The sequence below is a fragment of the Oryzias latipes genome, chromosome 12 (genome assembly GCF_053564925.1).
Source record: "Oryzias latipes strain Hd-rR chromosome 12, Olatipes_Hd-rR_3.1".
NCBI lineage: Eukaryota > Metazoa > Chordata > Actinopteri > Beloniformes > Adrianichthyidae > Oryzias > Oryzias latipes.
In genome coordinates, this window is record NC_136248.1 from 6,608,914 (window position 1) to 6,627,988 (window position 19,075).

At 42.3% G+C, this 19,075-nt stretch overlaps 2 protein-coding genes across 10 annotated transcripts in view; one reads left to right on the plus strand and one right to left on the minus strand.

The window, feature by feature from the left end:
* Positions 1 to 8,622, plus strand: part of sptan1 (spectrin alpha, non-erythrocytic 1) — a 32,898-nt gene extending 24,276 nt beyond the window's left edge. For all 9 annotated transcript variants that reach the window (XM_011482016.4, XM_004075041.5, XM_078955881.1 and 6 more), the window contains 17 exons: positions 822 to 1,030; positions 1,113 to 1,233; positions 1,348 to 1,469; positions 1,551 to 1,683; positions 1,967 to 2,065; positions 2,140 to 2,299; positions 3,143 to 3,219; positions 3,305 to 3,514; positions 3,699 to 3,995; positions 4,193 to 4,305; positions 4,417 to 4,434; positions 6,386 to 6,440; positions 7,307 to 7,503; positions 7,584 to 7,637; positions 7,716 to 7,862; positions 7,982 to 8,129; positions 8,203 to 8,622. In XM_011482016.4, coding sequence (XP_011480318.1) covers positions 822 to 1,030; positions 1,113 to 1,233; positions 1,348 to 1,469; positions 1,551 to 1,683; positions 1,967 to 2,065; positions 2,140 to 2,299; positions 3,143 to 3,219; positions 3,305 to 3,514; positions 3,699 to 3,995; positions 4,193 to 4,305; positions 4,417 to 4,434; positions 6,386 to 6,440; positions 7,307 to 7,503; positions 7,584 to 7,637; positions 7,716 to 7,862; positions 7,982 to 8,129; positions 8,203 to 8,328 — 2,286 coding nt within the window. In that variant the 3' untranslated portion in view covers positions 8,329 to 8,622. The remainder of the gene's footprint in view (positions 1 to 821; positions 1,031 to 1,112; positions 1,234 to 1,347; positions 1,470 to 1,550; positions 1,684 to 1,966; positions 2,066 to 2,139; positions 2,300 to 3,142; positions 3,220 to 3,304; positions 3,515 to 3,698; positions 3,996 to 4,192; positions 4,306 to 4,416; positions 4,435 to 6,385; positions 6,441 to 7,306; positions 7,504 to 7,583; positions 7,638 to 7,715; positions 7,863 to 7,981; positions 8,130 to 8,202) is intronic.
* Positions 8,610 to 17,321, minus strand: dync2i2 (dynein 2 intermediate chain 2). Its single transcript, XM_004075040.5, has 9 exons — positions 17,109 to 17,321; positions 13,790 to 14,041; positions 13,592 to 13,701; positions 12,044 to 12,201; positions 11,545 to 11,654; positions 11,272 to 11,442; positions 10,286 to 10,518; positions 10,012 to 10,169; positions 8,610 to 8,976 (listed from the first exon to the last, which is right to left on the minus strand). The coding sequence occupies exons 1-9, from the start codon at positions 17,184 to 17,186 to the stop codon at positions 8,738 to 8,740; spliced, it is 1,509 nt and encodes a 502-aa protein (XP_004075088.1). The 5' UTR covers positions 17,187 to 17,321; the 3' UTR covers positions 8,610 to 8,737.
* Between the last annotated feature and the right edge of the window lie 1,754 nt (positions 17,322 to 19,075).

Sequence of the window (19,075 nt, forward strand, 5' to 3'; positions counted from 1 at the left end):
TGAATGTTGGGCAGCCGTATTTTAAACCTCCCTAACCTCGTTTCAGAGCTGTGGCATCTTTAAATGACATTGTCCCAGTTGCCTGAAGATTTTCAGTCATCCAAGTCATATTCTCACTGGATTCTGCTCGCCATGACAACTGAACTTTAAAAGGTTCTCATCCTAACCGCTTCTTCAGTTCTAACAGCTGATGGAGAACTGGTTGCAATCAAAGATGTATGTAAATGTGGCAAAGTGAATGCACTCTGTACAGGAGATACGGCACACAGACTGATTGACAAGATCTGCAGCCAACCAGGACGCAGAACCCAACGTGCTGTTTAAAAATATAAAAAAGTATGCAAAATTGCACTAAAAAGAATCTGAAACAGCGACACTGCAAAAGTTCTAATGCTGGATTTTAACGCAATTCAGACACCATGCTTACTTTTTTTTTTTTTTAAAGCCAAATATGACACCATAGATTTGCTGAAGTGAAAACCTAACCTATCATTAACCTGAGTGATGAAGGAATTCGGACACAGCCACTGGTTTCGATGCAAGAATCAGTGGGCTCAAATCAAAACCCAGGAATTGGAGGAATTCCCTCACCACATCAGCACTGTAGACGGATAATCATTTAATAAACAACTGGAAATCTCCAGCAGACCGAAGAAGCTCCTTGGATGAGAGCCCAACCTTTAAAGCTCAACCATCTCCAAAGATCAGAATTCTGCTATTGTCCCAGTGGAAACATGCTGCATCTTAGAGGATCTAATCTCTAACATTGATTGAAGAGTCGTGATGAATGCATTGAGGGGTCTTTACATGAACTTCTCCAGGATCGCCTGAAGGATCTTAACGGTCAGGCAGACAGCCTGATGGCCAGCAATGCCTTCGACACCACCCAGGTGAAGGACAAGCGCGATGCCGTGAACGGACGCTTCACCAAGATCAAGAGCATGGCTGCAGCCCGCCGTGCAAAGCTCAACGAGTCCCACCGCCTTCATCAGTTCTTCAGGGACCTGGATGATGAGGAGTCTTGGATCAAGTAAGTGATTCCACTTTCTTTGTTGTCCTTTTTTGGGAGAAAAAAGTGTAAACGGAAGTACTTCTGCTGCACCCTTCTTCAGGGAGAAGAAGTTGCTCGTGGGTTCTGAAGACTACGGACGTGATTTGACAGGAGTGCAGAATCTGAGGAAGAAACATAAGAGGCTTGAGGCTGAGCTAGGAGCGCATGAGCCAGCCATCCAGGTAACCTTTGAGCTTCATCAGAACAAGTCATTTCTGTTGGATTCATGTCGTCAGTGTTTTGATGATCAGTAGTTTCGGAGACGGTAACTCATTGTGTGTTGTGTGTGTCATCAGTCGGTGTTGGACACTGGGAAGAAGCTGTCAGATGATAACACCATTGGTCAGGAGGAGATCCAGCAGAGGCTGGCCCAGTTTGTGGACCACTGGAAGGAACTCAATGACTTATCTGGAGCGAGGTGAGCCTGCTACGCCACACAGGTGCAGTAGACGGATCTGCACGTATAGAAATGAGTCTACAAATGTGTGATTGGCTTCAGGGGGAGGAGGCTGGAGGAGTCGCTGGAGTACCAGCAGTTTGTGGCGAATGTGGAGGAAGAAGAAGCGTGGATTAATGAGAAGTTGAATCTTGTGGGAAGTGAGGACTACGGAGACACACTGGCTGCTGTTCAGGTACTGTACTGTTAACATATCGGACTTTTTGAAGAGCTTTGCCAGACTGTTGAAACGTCCTGTGGGTGCATTTTATTTGAATTATTGGATTTGATTGTTCATGCAAAAAAACTCTTAAAAATAAACCGTGAAGTGACTATATTGTAAAAACAAAGTTTTTGAAATCTAAAATAATCCCAGCTTTATAAGTGCACACAATGCTGAGCTCTTTGTAGAAGTGTTCCTTCGTCTGCTGGTCAGCTTCATCATTCTTTAACAAAGTGGGTTCAATCTGCATCTTCAGGGTTTGCTGAAAAAACACGAAGCGTTTGAGACGGACTTCACCGTTCACCGCGACAGAGTCAGCGACGTGTGCGCCAACGGAGAGGAGCTCATCAAGAAGGTAGTAACGAGCAGAATGCAGGTCAACAAGCAGCGCTGCAAACACAGATACTCACGATCCGTGTTTGACAACAGAACAACCATCACGTGGACAACATCAATGCCAAGATGGCCGCTCTGCGAGGAAAGGTGTCAGAGCTGGACAGGGCCGCCGCTCAGAGGAAGGCCAAGCTGGACGAGAACTCTGCCTTCCTGCAGTTCAACTGGAAGGCGGACGTGGTGGAGTCCTGGATCGGTAGGAAGCCTGGCCTTTGTGGGCCCCACCCTCATCCAGACAGACTGCAAATCCTGCTGTTAATTTGAATTAAAGTTGGATTTTAAAGTTTAGCCAAAAAAAGTTTAATGCCTAAAGAAAGCGAACGAGCGTCTTAGTTCAGATTAAAATCTTTGCAGAGTTTGAGATTTAGCAGATAGACAAAGTCATCAAAACACCAGACAGATCACACATCAACATCCAACTAAAATGCAAAAAAGAGAGAGCCTAGAAATTGGAAAAGAATACTAATCTCAACTAGAAAATCACTAGAATGTAGTAAAAGTAACTGTCCATGCAGTAAGTCATTTTTCCTAAACAAGAAATCGGATAACAAGATATCAAAATATAGAAAAACGAGTTCCACAAAAGCATTCCAAAAGGAAGGAAAAAAAAGCAAAAAATGCGGACTATATGTGGCAGTAAGTTTTTTTTTTGTTGTTGCTAGTTTTAAGCAAATAGTTTATGTTTTTGGGGTTCCCATGTACCTAATTGTAGTTTATTTTGATTACTGACAAAATGTGGAAGTGGAAATGACTAATTTTATGACTAAATGAGAATAGCAGCTCGGTCCAAGTTGTCTCATCCTAATAAATTGTTGTTTAAAAACAAGGTTTTTTATTATTTTTATTATTTTGTTATTTGCAAGTATCAAACAGTTTGCAGAGCAATTATAGATTAGAAAGGATAATTATTTTTAATTTTCTGTCTTTTTTAAAATGTTCTGGTCTTTGTCCAAAACCTGAGTTGTTGTAAAGTGTCCATGGTTTTGAGCTGACAGTTCTGAATGTTCTCCTCATCTCTGAACTGCTGTTTTGTATTCAGGCGAGAAGGAAAACAGCCTGAAAACTGATGACTACGGCAGAGACCTTTCCTCAGTGCAGACTCTGCTCACCAAACAGGTGAGGCCGCGCTTTCCCAGATATTCCTGCCTCCTCTTTGTCGTGAGAGTCGGCTCCTCATTGTCACAATTTTTTTCCTCTGCAGGAAACATTTGACGCCGGTCTGCAGGCCTTCCAGCAGGAGGGCATCACCAACATCACAGCTCTGAAGGACCAGCTGCTCACTGCCAAGCACGTCCAGTCCAAAGCCATCGAGGCTCGCCATGCGGCTCTGATAAAACGCTGGAACCAGCTGCTGTCCAACTCTGCTGCACGAAAGAAGAAGCTTCTTGAGGCCCAGGAGCACTTCAGAAAGGTTGGGGGTCACATTTATCTGTACGGATTCTTTACATCCTCCTTCTTAGTGACCTTTCCCTGTAAATTGTTCTTTAGTCTGTGGATCCCTGGATGTTGGCCACTTTTAAGCGTTTGAACAAGTTTGCAATGATGCTCTCTCAGTTGAGTTCTATTCAAGGACTTTACTCCCTGCTCCATCACAGGTCGAGGACTTGTTCCTGACCTTTGCCAAGAAGGCGTCGGCTTTCAACAGCTGGTTTGAGAACGCAGAGGAGGACTTGACCGATCCGGTGAGGTGCAACTCTCTGGAGGAGATCCGGGCGCTGCGTGAAGCCCATGAGGCCTTCCGCTCCTCTCTGAGCTCGGCTCAGGCGGACTTCAACCAGCTGGCAGAGCTGGACCAACAGATCAAGAGCTACCAGGTTGTGTCCAACCCGTACACCTGGTTCACCATGGAGGCCCTGGAGGAGACCTGGAGGAACCTACAGAAGATCATCAAGGCATGTGCATGAAACCCAGTTCTATAGAGAACTGTTGAGAGTTTTGAAAGTGAGACTTGAAATCTTAGTGGAGAAATGTTTCAGGGAAGAATGTTTCAAGTCCAGTTGTCTCAAAGTGTAAACATATTCATGCTGCAGTTTTGAGTATTTTTAGGAGGCAGTTCTTTCCTGATTTTTCTTTTCTTCAATGAGTTCAGGAGCGGGAGCTGGAGCTGCAGAAGGAGCAGAGGAGGCAGGAAGAAAACGACAAGCTACGTCAGGAGTTTGCTCAGCACGCTAATGCTTTCCACCAGTGGCTGCAGGAGACCAGGTAGAGTGTGGTTCTGAACGGATCCAGTGTTAAACTGTGGAGCAGCCGGGTTAGTAATGTTGCTAATCTGTTTTTCCTCTTGCTGGTGCTCGGAATCGCTCTCCTCATCAGGACTTATCTTCTGGATGGGTTAGTATCACTTCTTTTATATTTGTAAAAGTTAGATTTGTAAGATGTGATGTTCTGCACATCTTTTTAATCTTGTTTTTTTTAAATGAAGTAATCCAGAATCTTAATTCCTCTTGTTTCGTTGTTCTAATCTGTGCTCCTTCCTCCCGGTGTCCCCTCTCTGTGTAGCATAGCGTATCGCCGGGTTATCTATGTCTATCAGTACCAAGTAGCTGATGATCTTTCAGGAAGGTCAATCCTTTTCAGGCTTTGCTCTGGTTTATTTGGCTTTTCTGACCCACACCGTGCCGTGGAGGCCGTGTGACCTCATTCACTTCATTCTAATTATACCCGACTGGGCCATCATGTTTCCAGCACCCCCCCTCTGCACTAACCCTCCTCACAGTTGAGACTGATTTACACTGGTCTGTCTGCGGTGCGTCTCCCTTGTGTTGTGCGGGAGTCCGACTCACGACCGTCAGTTAGTTGACATCGTCTTTGTTGCATCTCTGGTCCGTCCCCATGGCTTCCAGAGGATTGGTTTGTCCTGCCACCCCCATGTCAAGTAGTCCATTCAAAACTCAAGTAAAGGCCCCATGCCCCCTCCTTCCTCACCGAGTCCTTGTAAAATGCAGGTTTTGTGTCAGAGATTATGTGTTTGTACTTTTACAATTAACTTTCGTCATGTTGAAAATGGACAACGGTGTTTACCGCAGTGATAACCTGCGTCTTTTAAATATAGAAAAACATTCTATAGTTTTATTCTGAAAGAACAATGGAAGTTTTTATTTTGAAACCTGGACCTGTTTCTCTGGCTTTTTTAATTCGTCACATGGAGACGCATCGCAGGCAGAGCCGTGGAAATCGGCCTTTAGAGTAGTGCTGCTTTAAAGCCGTAGACGTGTTGGTTTGCCCCCTGTGTGGATTTCATTTCCTCCCTCTGTGTGCACACACATGAAGGTTTTTCTGCACGTGTGCTGTGCTTTTTATGGACACTGACCTCCACAGTTCACCGCTGACCGGCTGCACTAAGGGTGCTGCAGCCCTAATCCAGCATGGTTTGGGTTAGTGGGATAAATTGGCACAGATGTAGCTGCTGTTTGAACACAAAGACACTACAGTACTCCCCCCCCTTATCCGTGGGGGTTAGGGACCTGACACCTGCAAATACGGAAAACCACCCCCAACCCAGCGGCCGAAGAATGTCCGTCACCGATCGTTACTCATCAAAAACCCGTCTGAAACATTTCTGATGCTTTCTAAAACATTTATGAAAGTACATTGGAACATTGCTCTACATAGAGTTTTTTTTTATTCAGAGCAATAGACTGTACCGTAGTGTACTTTAAAACGCACAATAGGAGTATCACTCTTTCTCTGTGCCTTAATACCAGGAGCCTGTGCTTCCTCCATCACTTAAGTGCAGGAGGTCATCTTCTTCCAGAAGAGGCCGGTTTCATCCGGATGATAATTATTCTCCGCCATTATCTTCCTCAGCGTATCAGGATATTTTCCAGCCGCTTCGGAGTCAGCTAATGCCATTTCTGCATGCAGGGGGCCAAACTTTAGTTACAGAGATTCAGGAACCAGAAAAAGAAGGAAATAGCTGTGAAATATTCTTTAGCAGCCAGCGAGGAAGCCGATGGGCTGCCGTGCTCTTCATCTCTGCCCCGCAGCATATTCTTCGGACGCAAAAGTCTCATACAAGCGTCTTCAGTTGAGTTTTTGTGATGAACCGGAGAAAATCCGCAAAGACGTGAAACGTGATTAAGCGGGGGAATACTGTATAGAGGAACAGCTTTAGTCTATACAGCGTGTGGAGAATAACAGACACAAATTCAATACAGAAATACATTTTTGTAATACAATCTGAAATAAAAGCTTGATGTAAATACAGATAATGTTATTTAAGAAGCTGCCATTCTTTTTTTTATTTTTTATTATTAACTCTGGTTGTTGTTTTTTGGATCAGGTCATGTATGGTGGAGGAGTCTGGTACACTGGAGTCCCAACTGGAGGCCACTAAGGTAAAAAGATCCTGTGGATTATTGCATTTCTGTGGGGTTCATGCAGATACCCCAAACCCTTTTCATGGTAGAATTTTGAAACGTTACACACTGGTCCGGAATCTTTATAGCATGAAATAAAATATGCATAATGCTGCGTTCACACCGTCAGGACCGTCTGTTTTCAATGCTAAGTCAGTGTACAGATAATCAGAGGTCCTGTGGTGCAATGCAGTGTTTTTAGAGTTTAAATATCTTAACGTTGGTGAAGAAGACGCACCGCGAATTCCAATCAGGAACTCACCTTTGGCCCATGACGCGTTGATGAGGTATTCACCGGATGGAGTCCAAAACCAACATGGAGGAGAATCGGATTGTTCTCATCGTAAACTTTATACTTTTTTCACAATAAGCATCCAGACGATAATAAAAGGTTCCTCTAATTGTATTCTTATTTATAATTTTCCCTCGGACTAATGCGGCACAGCAAGTAATCAAAGTGGGTCACGGAGAGTTGGAAGTACCGCTGAAAGCAGCCGTCATTCAGACGCAGATCTTGCAGCAGATGGTGACCCTCACCAAATGTGATGCAGTTTGAACGCAGCAAAGAGTTGTTGTTAAACTTTTATTTATCTTGTAAAAAAATATTTACAATGACAATCAGGATCAGGGAAAACAAAAACCACCATACATTTAAAGTCATTAACATGTGTGAAATTGCAAATCATCCATAAAAGTATTTTTAAAAATAAAAAATGTGTTGTTTTTTTGTACTAACCATAAATAAAGTTGGCCTCACAGTTAAACTAATCATTTTAGTATGAATCAGTGAAACACTGAACTGAGTGAAACTCTAAATCTGCTTTCCTGGATTGGCGCGTCTGCAGCGGAAGCACCAGGAGATCCGCGCCATGCGCAGCCAGCTGAAGAAGATTGAAGACCTGGGGGCGGCCATGGAAGAAGCTCTCATCCTGGACAACAAGTACACAGAGCACAGCACGGTGGGCCTGGCCCAGCAGTGGGACCAACTGGACCAGCTGGGCATGAGGATGCAGCACAACCTGGAGCAACAGATACAAGCCAGGTGCTGATCGCAGCAGACGCTGAAGTTCACGACATGCTAAAGGGAATCTGTGTTCATGTTTCTGCTCATCCTGCTTTCAGAAACACCACCGGAGTGACAGAAGAGGCTCTTAAGGAGTTCAGCATGATGTTCAAGTAAGCTGCCTCACGTCAACGGATTTATGGGCGTGTTCAACGCCAGGATGAATCATCACCTGTTTCTGTTTCATTTAGACACTTTGACAAGGAGAAGTCCGGCCGCCTGAACCATCAGGAGTTCAAGTCGTGTCTGCGCTCTCTGGGATACGACCTACCCATGGTGGAGGAAGGAGAACCTGATCCTGAGTTTGAAGCCATACTTGACACAGTGGATCCAAACAGGTCTGCTGCTGTTTTACATGTATTGGTCTTGCATGGAACGAGTCTCTGCATTGCTTAGAGAGTCAGAGTTTAGGGAAGACCTCCACAATCTAAGGTACTGGAGTGATGTGTTTCTGTAGGGATGGGAACGTATCGCTGCAGGAGTACATGGCGTTCATGATCAGCCGTGAGACGGAGAACGTAAAGTCCAGTGAAGAGATTGAGAGTGCCTTCCGGGCTCTCAGCGCTGAAAACAAACCCTACGTCACTAAAGAGGAGCTCTATCAGGTGAGTGGTGTTGGTTTGTCTTCGTGCAGATCTGTGATCGCTGCTGTCCTGACCCACGTCACCTGTCTTCCAGAACCTGACCAGGGAGCAGGCCGACTACTGTCTGTCCCACATGAAGCCGTACCTGGACAGCAAGGGCCGCGAGCTGCCGTCGGCGTTCGACTTTGTTGAATTCACTCGCTCGCTTTTCGTCAATTGATCCCCCACCCCCTTCCCCAGTGACCAATCAGGAAGCGTTTTCCCCACACACTTCATCAACCTCACAGCTGAATCTGCATGATGGTGGCACATGAAACTCACTTAAGTATCTGTAATGTCAGTTTATCTCACCTTTAGCTACGTGTGCTTCTCATCATAGCTTAGTAAATCCCTTTGCTTCTGAATGTGACTGTTTTTGCTGTTTTAGCTTGTGCTTTTAATGATGTTAAGAACTATTATAACACCTTAATGACTGCAGTGTGCTTCAATAAACGCAAATGGTTAGAACTGGAAACCTGTGCTGCTGCTTTATTTTTTCCAATGAGTCCTTTCAGTAAAGAAATGGAAGCAGATGTGAGTTTGATCTGCTTTTCTTTTTAAGGCGGTCTTCCGTCTTTTGGTAGCAGGTCTCACTCTGCCCCCTGATTGGCTATTTGCTCCAGCTGGGTGCATTCTCTGGGCTTCTGTTCCACCAAATCATCGCTGAGCTGCCAAATGCTGACTGTTCCATTGGTTTTTCCCACCGCCAGCACTCGTGGCCTGTGACGGTTGAAATCCAAACACGTGGCGGCGTGGTCCGCTCCTCCGTCCTGGATGCTGGCTGCTGGTCGAAGTGACCTGCGGCCCAGGTCAAAAATCTGCACGTCACCTAGAGAGGTTAATTTTAGCACGTTAGGGTTTATGTAGGATGAGGTTAACCCTTGTGCAATCCTAGACATGTTAACATTGGTAGTTGGGTCATCTAGACCCACTAGACAGTGCGCTGAACCTTTTTTCTTCAATGATTTGTGATCTTCACTGGTGTCCATGGATTACATGAAATCTTTCCACCTTTATCCACCTCTGTCATGGTAGGGAGAACACGTCAATGTACGGGTGGGGTCATCTAAGATAGCACAAGGGTTAATGTCTTTGCTTTCACAAACAATACTTTCACATGATAGGCCTAGTTATATTTCTTGGTGTTGCTTAAAGACCCACTTTGATGAAAATCATGTTTTTGGTGTTTTTGACATGCTCTTGTTGGATTCTTCTAATAATGGAGGATATATGAAGGAAATTAAGCTTAGAAAATGATTGCATTTGCGACATAGAAAAGTATCTGCTCCACTCCATTCTGATTCATCCACTTGCAGACAAATGGATCCATGTACGTCTTTATTTTCCTGGTCTGAGCTGGAATCTGGATCAGCACTGTACGGCGGGATAGCTCCAGTATTGTTCGCCATTCCTGTTGTACCGCTAACGTTAGGTTGGGGTTGTGAGCGGCTGTAAGCTAGCGAGAGAAAGTGTAAACGGAGAGCCCTCAACAATGGGGAGGAATAATAGGGGTAATAACAGTTCCGTCCACAACTCAGGTGAATTTCTAGTGAACTACAACCGCTCTGCAGAAACTATGTCCTAGAAAACGACACAGGATTTTTGATTTTGGCTAAAAATATAAACACCATAATTAAAAGACCACTGGGAAAACTTTGAAAATAGATTAAAAGAAGACCAGAACTGTTACACAATCAGCTGTTCTGGGGCTAAAGATATAGATCTGGAATCTTTGAAAAAATTCCATCTAAATGTTGAACGGACTCAGCTCCACTTCTCGTCCCATCAGTCCGTGTTCCTCAAAAACAGGCTGGCGTTTAGAAGGAAAATAAACTGATGTTTGTCACCAAGCACTTCGGTGTACCTTGTCCACTGGCTGCAGCAAACACCAGTGGCCTGGTTGGAGACCACTGCACTTGAAACACGTAGGAGTCTGAAACCCTCAGAGAGAGCAGCGGGTCGGCCTGCAGCAGGGAGTGGATGTGAGCCAGGCCGTCAGTCCCTGCACTCACAAACAGGTTTCTGTAAACACAACAACGAAAGCTCACCAAACAGCAGAGATGCCTCGTATTTTGTCTGACCACGTGTTTCATTTTAGGACAAGATGAAACGGCTCAAATAAGCGACTGAGTCTTCACCTGTGGAAAGGGGAGCAGTGTAGGGAATACACCGGGCCGCTGTGGGGCCTGAACGCAAAGACTGCTGGGGCTTTTAGAGCCACGCTCAGGCCCTCAGAAGGCACCGCCGCCAGCATTCGGGACGAGAAGGAACATTTGAGCTGCAGGCCGCCCTCGGACCCCACCAGGAAGGTGTCGGAGTCCCACGGAGACAGAGCAAGGGAGGTGACGCCCACAGTATTGCTGCCACGACCCTATGAGCAACACAAGAGCCGTTTTTTAACAGCTCTCACTCTAAAAAATAAATGCTTAAGTGTTTCAATCTGGAAGATAAGAGAATGTTGAGCAAAAGTGCTTTCAAATGAAGATACTGCCTCTGCCATGCTTAACTAACTGCATAACAGAGTTCATGACTTCACTTTAGTGAAATCCAGCTCAGATTAAAGTACTTTGGGGACCCACATAGACATCCTGTCAAGATGATGGAGAATTGTCTTAGAAAAATTGTACTACACATCACAAGTTCAAACCTTTTTTTAAAGTAAAAACGTTCTAGTTTGCTTTTAATCTAAAAGAACAAGAGGGGATTGCACTGTTAACACATGGTTCATAGCTGTTTGAACTTAAAATGACTTACTGAGAAAGTCAGCTTTTTTATATCCACAGAATGCTGAATTGATTCCACACTGAAATGGTTTAGAGTTTCTTGGTTTTGGCCTCAAGAAGTAAAAAACACTGAACACAACATGAGGTGAGTCAATCACCAAAATTCAATTCCTCTCTATTCAGAAAATCTGGGAAGTTAAACCAGCTTTGTGTATACAACATCCACTAAGGTTTTCACAATATTCCTAACTTATTGTGTGTAGATCCAGTCTATGGTTCTGAGCTTCTTCCCAGCTGGTTTAGTTAACAGAGGTCCAGTTCAGGTTGCTTCACATACAACCGGGAACTTCTGGCAGATCTATTTTAGGTGGAAGAACACACTTTGAGGGTTTGATTCTCACCTTCAGACCAACACTGATGCTGTGTGGAATTTGCTGTTTGGCTAAAGCGTATCCATCATTCAGAACCAGCCTGGTCCGATACGAGTCCACAAGCCACAACAGCACTCTTCCACCGGAGCAGGCGCTCAGAATCCCAAAGTCTCCTTTCTTTTGCAGGGGCACCCAGGCAACCTGGAAAGATGGGGAATTTCATTTTACTTTTCCAACAAAATTCTTTTATTGTTGACTGGGTTCACTCTGCATGAACCCAGAGGCCGTTTGTCTGTTCTGCACCTGGTACACAGGCTCTCTGTGACTGTCTGAAGACATCCCAGTCTGAGCCCAGACAGGATCCTGAGTCTGGCTGGTGTTCCAGACCACCACCTCTCCATTGTAAAGACCGCCTGCAACCAAAACATCCCACAGTTCTGACTAACATGTCATCTAAACACCACAGACTTTGTAGCATCTGAAGATAAAGGTTTTTTAATACTTTAATTCAATGAAATCAAATGAATTCCTCGTTGGGCATTATCCATTTCAAAATCCACAAATCTCAGCAAGTCACTGTTTGAAACAAAAAATATTTTTTAAATTATACAATATAGATTGCATTTAAGTAAAACAAATGTATAATACTGAATATAAAATCAAAATAGATACCAAAAAATGATTATTTGCACAAACACTAAAGATTTGCAATCTAAAGAGGTTCTTTTGATTATGGAGATTGCTGTTAACTGTTGTTTATGTGGCACATGTCATTTTAAAAAAAAAATTGTTTTTAATATACCTGCGATGAGGGCGGGATGATTGGGGTGACAGCACAGTGCTGTGACGGCTGAAGGAGCATCTATGATCAGGTTGGGCTGGTTGCTTTGCAGGCCTCTCTGCTCCAGATTCCACAGGCAAACACAAGACCTCTCCGTGCTCCAGTCTCCATCGTCCGTCCTGTTCAGCAGAAAACCCCAATCTGAAATGTATTCAGTTATTTCACACAGCATAAACTCACAACCTGCATCTGATACTCAGGGAAACAGCTTTCTAGTCTTAAAACAAAAGAAGCTTTAAAAAAAAAGACAATTTATTCTAGGTTTTATGATAAGACTTGATATGTTTAAACAGCCTGATAATACTCAATTACAGTAGTATAATGATAACAGGGGTGGGATTCTATAAATTGGCTTCCTTCCACTCCCTTTCAAGCAATCTTTGATTTAATATCTAATTATCCTAAGTTTGATGCATCTTTGAATGAATGTATGAATGCTTATTGCATTGTTTTGTGCATTATTTCATGATTGCTTGAAATAAACCATTTTAAATCAAAATCAAATATTTACTGTACTATATGATAACCAAAAAGGACCTATAACGGTGTCTGCAGCCTTCAACACGTATAGAATCATTCAGGTCCATTTCTCCACAAAACCCCATTACTTTACCTAGCTCTTTAGAAAAACAGGAAACCGATTTGTATTAATGTAATTATTGCTATTATACTAAATATAAATGAGTTATTGTTTTTTGGCATAAAGAAAACATAAGCACAAACAGAAATAGCCCTTTTCTGAAAATACAAAATAGTTTATAACTTTTGACAGAGGTTCACATGACTTCCTTCCAAAATAAAAGACAGCCTGTGTCACATAGCAGTGATTGAAAAATCAAAAAGCACACAGTTTATTTTAATGTTTGTGGTGCATCTCTGACAGAAATTCATAAATCGAACAAACCAAAATGAAATCAGATCTAATTAAGTGACCCTTAGACATAATGTGCACTTAAAATGATTTCATTTATTCAAAACAGATCAAATCTGCCTTATAATGAACAGTTTCTCTGCATCACTCTTGGATGGGATGGGCTTAATGTTGCGTTGTTAAGTAAAAGGAAAGAAACCAGCGTGTCTGTAAAGATTCGCATTAATCCAGCAAGTGTTGTCACCGGCCGTCCGTACTTTAGAGGAGCTGGACTTTGAAGACCCACTACGATCATTTTTTAATGTATAATAATAACAATTATGCCGTATGATCATGCCGTTTTTTTGTGAAATTCCAAAAACCAGTTAGGGTTAGAAATACTCAGAAATGCAATTTTGAGCTTTTTTTTTTTTTTTTTTTTTTACAAACAGCCTCCATCTTTAAAAACAATGCCACTAGAATATGTCAAAAAGACCATAATCCCCATGAGATCAGATTTTCAGATCAACAAAACTTAAAGTGTGAGCTAAAATAGGTACTAAACAGAAATGATGCTGGTGTTTCTCACAGTAGCAGATTGTAGAAAACCTTTAAAGCATCTTTCAGGATGCGAGCGTGTCAGACCAACTCCAACATACCGACCGTAGGCACAGGCGACGACTGAACCTGTGCAGCTCCAGCTCACGCTGGTGACATGAAAGCCTTGCTCTTGAGCACTGGGATACTGAAGACAGTGGAGGCGGGAAACCTTCAAACGTGACAGTAACATCAACATTTTTCGATCTCGTCACGTAGATTAATCAATAATACACCGATGAATGTTTGTGACCGCTTACCCCTGTGCTGTGATCCTCCCAGTTTGCCTGAAATCCATCAAAAGCATGGCTCTTGGCGTTTTTCACCAACTCCCTGACGACCTTGTCCTCAACTTTCTGAAGGAAGTCGAGGAGGCCGGGCGGCGGTGGCTGGTCCCAGTTCTGTTGGTGGTTCTGATGTGTCTGCTCGTCTGTCTGTGCATCACCATCAGTGGTAAAGGCGGTCTGGACCGATGCTTCTGCAGTGTGCACAGGTGTGCTCTGACAGCTTTTCTAACACATGGAACAACAAAAAGTGAGTTCCCAACCCGTGTAAAACATTCAGAATCGCTGATTACAGGGACTGACAAATACACAAGATTATGTCCTCATATTTGTTCTTCTTGTCTTTGTGTTTCCTTCTAGTCTTAGAAGGGATTAACTTGGTTTGAAATGGAAAGTTTCCGACTGTGTGTGCTCTAAGCTTAATATGTTTTTACAAACATGTTAAACAGGAGCAAACATGGCAGCACACATCAGTATTTGTCATACTTTCTTCAAAGTCATTACCATCAGGGAAAAGGGTTTATTCGATTCAAAGAAATATAAATGTCAAATAAAATGTGAGAAAAAGAACACTTTATGTTTCTAATTCATGAGAGATCCACTTATTAATGTAAACATTAATTACAGATTGGAAGAAATTTCCATTTTATCATGTGTTCGTTTTGTTTTTTGGTCCTTTTGATCATTTTAAAGACTAAAGATGAAAATGAAAAATAATTAAGTTTGGAGGAAATGTCATATTTTTTATATGTGTATAATAAACTTCCCTGTCAATAGAATTACATTCAGACAAAGTTTGTCAATATTTTCCATACATGCACCAAATGTAATATGAGCAGAAAAGTGTATTCATTTTCATAATTTTCATTAAAAAAGTAACCTTTCATAGAATACAGATTCAGGGCTCACTGTTTACTTGATTTTAAGTATTTGTTTATCTTTACATATATTTGGGTTCCAGGTCATAAACCCACTGAAAAAAGATTTTTTTGAAATAAGAAATCTGCTCACATTTTTCAAGACATGAATGTTTTAAACCGAGATTCCTCCACTAATCATCTACTAAACTCAAAGCATGTGCACAGGCTCCTCAAATGTCATTAAATTGGTCATGTTTAATTCAATGTGGGGGAGACTTCAGACTTGACAAGTATCCAACTATCTTGCTAAGGAGGCTGGCTGTTCCCAGAGCGCCGTGTCCATACAGGTCAACGGAACGTCTAATACAGGGCTGGCTAACCCTGGTCCTGAAGAGCCACAACCCTGCCTGTCTTCTAGTCCAGTGTTTTTCAACCTTTTTTGAGCCACGGCACACTTTAAGCTTGACAAAAATCCCACGGCACACCAGCACCAGAGAAACTCATAGTCTGTATTGATCTACAGCCCCTCTGCAATCTCACATGCATTTTGTGATAATTATTGTGGCAGAAAAAGCAGGAAGTTGTAGCTGTTTTTTTTCTAAAAGATGTAATAAAAGTTAAGTTAAAAGATTTAAAAACTGGTTGATTTGTGTTTGTTGTGGTTTCAAGATGTTTAACAACGAAGATTCATTGTGCGCTGAGATGCTGTCACTTTAACCCAGTGCATCATGGGAGATGTAGTGCAATCAGCCTCCGAATGCAGACAGACTGGCGTCTCTGAGCTTCTTTGTTTTGTTCACTTGTTCCACGGTCTGACACCGGATTCTGTGGAAAGCTGCACCGCTAAAGACGAGCTTTAGCTGGTCTTTTTGTTGGAACTGAGAGACTTTATGAGCAGAATCAGAACAAGGAAGTGAAAACTTTAACCACTTCTGATTGGTCAGAATGATGACGTAGGATTAAGCCTCCAAGAATGATTGGTGGAGACAGTTAAAGGGGCGGGACTTTTCCTAAAACAGAGCTGAAGCTGCGGCTAAATCGCGGTACCGTCATTCTGATCAAAATGTCTTTAATAGACTCAAATAAACACAAATAAATAAGTATTTTATGATCTTTCATATTCCTAACTATTTTTTTTATCAGGGCCTGTTTGGATGAACACAGATCTGATATCCTGGGGATGGTAAATGTTTATAGATCAGTGAAAATGGGCAATTTCCCACGGTACACCTGACCATCTCCCAGGACACACTAGTGTGCCGCGGCACACTGGTTGAAAAACACAGATCTAGTCCTTGCTGACCAGCTTGTTGCTGATAAGCTGAATCAAGTAATTCAACATCCTGATTGACTGAAAACACCTGATTCAGGTAGTCAGCATCAAGCAGTGGAGGGAGAACTGGAGAATGGGCAGTGTTAAGGCTCCTGAGGATCGGGGTTGGAAGGACAAAAATGTGTCAGGAGAAGGAGCTCCAGCAAAAGAGACGACCGCGGGCTTCAACGGATTATCGAAAGGACAAGATTCAAGAATCTGGGAGACATCCAGAAAGAGTGGAATGAGGTGGAGGAACAGCCTCAGAAACCACATCAGAAGATGGGCTACAACTGTTGGATTCCTTTGGTCAACAGAGGAAACATTTCGACTGGGCCTAAGAGAAGAAGGACTGTTGGCCAAAACAACCATGTTGTTTTTTTGTTGTTGTTGTTTTTATGAAAGGAAAGGAAAGTGTGTTTCATTTGGGAATTAAGGTCCAGCAGTTTAGAGGAAGAGTGGTGAGGAGCAGAACCCAAACTGCTAGAGGTCCAGTGTTTAATCTCCACAGTCAGTCATGATTGTGGCTGCAATGTCCAGAGTCATTGCATTCTGTCCTAGCAGAATGTTCTAGAGGACCTTAGGATTTCTTCTGCTGAAGATCTAGAAGGAGATGCAGATTTCATCTTCCAGCAGATTAAACTTAGATCACATTTGTTTTCATTGCCATTTTCCATTGTACAATGAAATTGAAGCATCACCATTTCAGTGCAAGAATAAAAAAATAAATTAAAAAAACGAAATATCATATTGCAGGACTCAGCCCAGAAAGTTGAAGCACTGAAGACAGCCTTGACATCTTGAAAATACTTTACTTTGATATTTTGATTGATGTGATCATCTCTGTCTTTATCTTTTTGAAAAACTTAGAACTAGATTTCTCCACAGTATTTCTGAAAACCCGTTTTGGTAGGTTTATAGGCTGGAACCCCAATTTATGTCAAAAAACTATTTTGAAATCAGTTAAAAAGTGGGGCCTAAATCGACATTTTCTAAAAGTTACATTTTACAAATGGAGTTTTTGAAAATGAAAACACTTTTTGTGATATTCAATTTTTTTGGATAAGGTGGTCTAGTTATCTTTTCGTTCGTAGCTAGGAAAGGAAAACGTCGTCAAACGTACCGTGTGTAACGTTCCCAGCTGAGATTTCTTCCACTGTGACTCAACAGTCACAGCCTCTAAGGTTTCATCATGAAACATTTTAAAATGTTATTAAAAGAAGTACAACTGAAAAGAGCAACGAAAATAGGCTAAACAGGCAGAAACCCGTTTGACGCAGCAGCCGCCATTTTGCCACAAAGCGTCGTTACCTTGGTTACCCGAAAAGGAGGCTGCGCCACGGTGACGTAATTTCCGGTTAGATGAAGAAAACTAAACCCGTCTGGTTCCAGGCAGTGTTGGGCGGTTTTCTGCCCAATTTGGCGGTTTGGGTTCTAATTTTGCGGGTAAAAATGGCTTTGGGCGGGTATAGATAATTTGGGCGGTTCGGTGTTTTTTTCCCCCTTCATCAATATATAATGGCGGACTGAGTTAGGCTGTGTGGCTTGGAGTCCTATGTACTGAGGCTTCGTGAATGCACCAGGCAGAGATTAATTTTTTTTAATAAACTTTATTGAAGATATACAGGATACAAATTCAAGTCAATTTTAAGATGAAATCAGGAAATATCAAATATCTAGGTATCAATTTTCCCCCCAAACTATCAGAACTGGTGCAGTAAACCACACCCCATTACTGAAAGACATACAGGACGATCTAACACGCTGGACCAGCCTGCCTCTGTCCCTTATGGGCAAGGTAGCCACGGTAAAAATGAAAATCTTACCCAAAGTTAATTATCTATTCTCAATGATTCCCACACAACCACCATTAAAATGGTTCAAAACATTAGACTCATCCATATCAAGCTTTTTATGGAACAATAAACCTGCAAGAATCAGTCTAAAAACTTTAAAATCTGCAAAAAGCTGTGGAGGATTAGAATAACCTAACTTCCACAATTACTTTCTTGCAAATAGATTACAATACATCTTAAAATGGTTAAAAAATAATCCAGAAACCAACTCATGGTTAGACTTGGTGTGAGGGCAGAACCCACTGCCCCACAGTTAAGTTAAGTTCATTTGTTATATTTTTCTCTTGAATAAACCATTTCATTTTATTTCACACATTTCATAACAAAATTGACTTAATGACTTGTGCACACATTTAGTTAATTTTGTATTGTTTTGAGTAATTCTATTCTTTGAGTTCTGTTTGAGGCCTGATGCTGGGGCAGAGGCTGGAGCAGAAAACTTCCTGATGATGTGGCAGTGGGAGGAGCTGAAGAAGCTCCTGATGACTTGGAAAGGGAGGAGCATGGACAACTTCCATCTGGAGAAGATGGAGGGGAAAGACGAAGTGTATTCTTATGTTGGACTATTGTTTGTATTTTTTGGAATATGTTAAGCTTGCTTTGAGGTACAAGTTCAGTTTCTGTTGAAGCGTTAAATTACTAGTAATTTACTACTTTAATTAATATTTTGGTTTTGAATGTTTTGTATTTGTGCTCCCCTCCCTATTGTGTCATTGGTCTGATCAGCCAGTATAAAATCTCCCTAATGTTTCCTGTTGGGGGGTCAGTTTGAGTTCAGTTGGTTTGAGCTTTTGTTATTGATTCGCTCAGTTACATTTTTGTTAAGTTGACCCCATTTTAATTTGAGCCCCTGTCGTGTTGTGTTGGGTAAAATAAAAACCCCTGATTTGAAGATCTTTTTGTCCTGTGGCTCAATCTCTGCCGAGCGGACCCTGACACTTGGAACAGGCGTTATGTGGAAAGATCAACCTGTCAGATCTTCCATTTATTAGCCAAACAGTTAAAAAACAGGATTGTTTCAAAAGTATTAATATAAATGCCACTTTGACAGCCTGGTGGGAATTTCTCAAAATATCAAAATCATCAATTCAACCATGCAAAATGACACCCATCTGGAACAACCCAGACATCCTTATAAACAAAAAAATGATCCACTTCCCAGCTTGGCAAGCAGGGGGCATAAAACAACTAGAGCACATAATTATTGATAGAAGATTCATAACTCCCCAGGAAC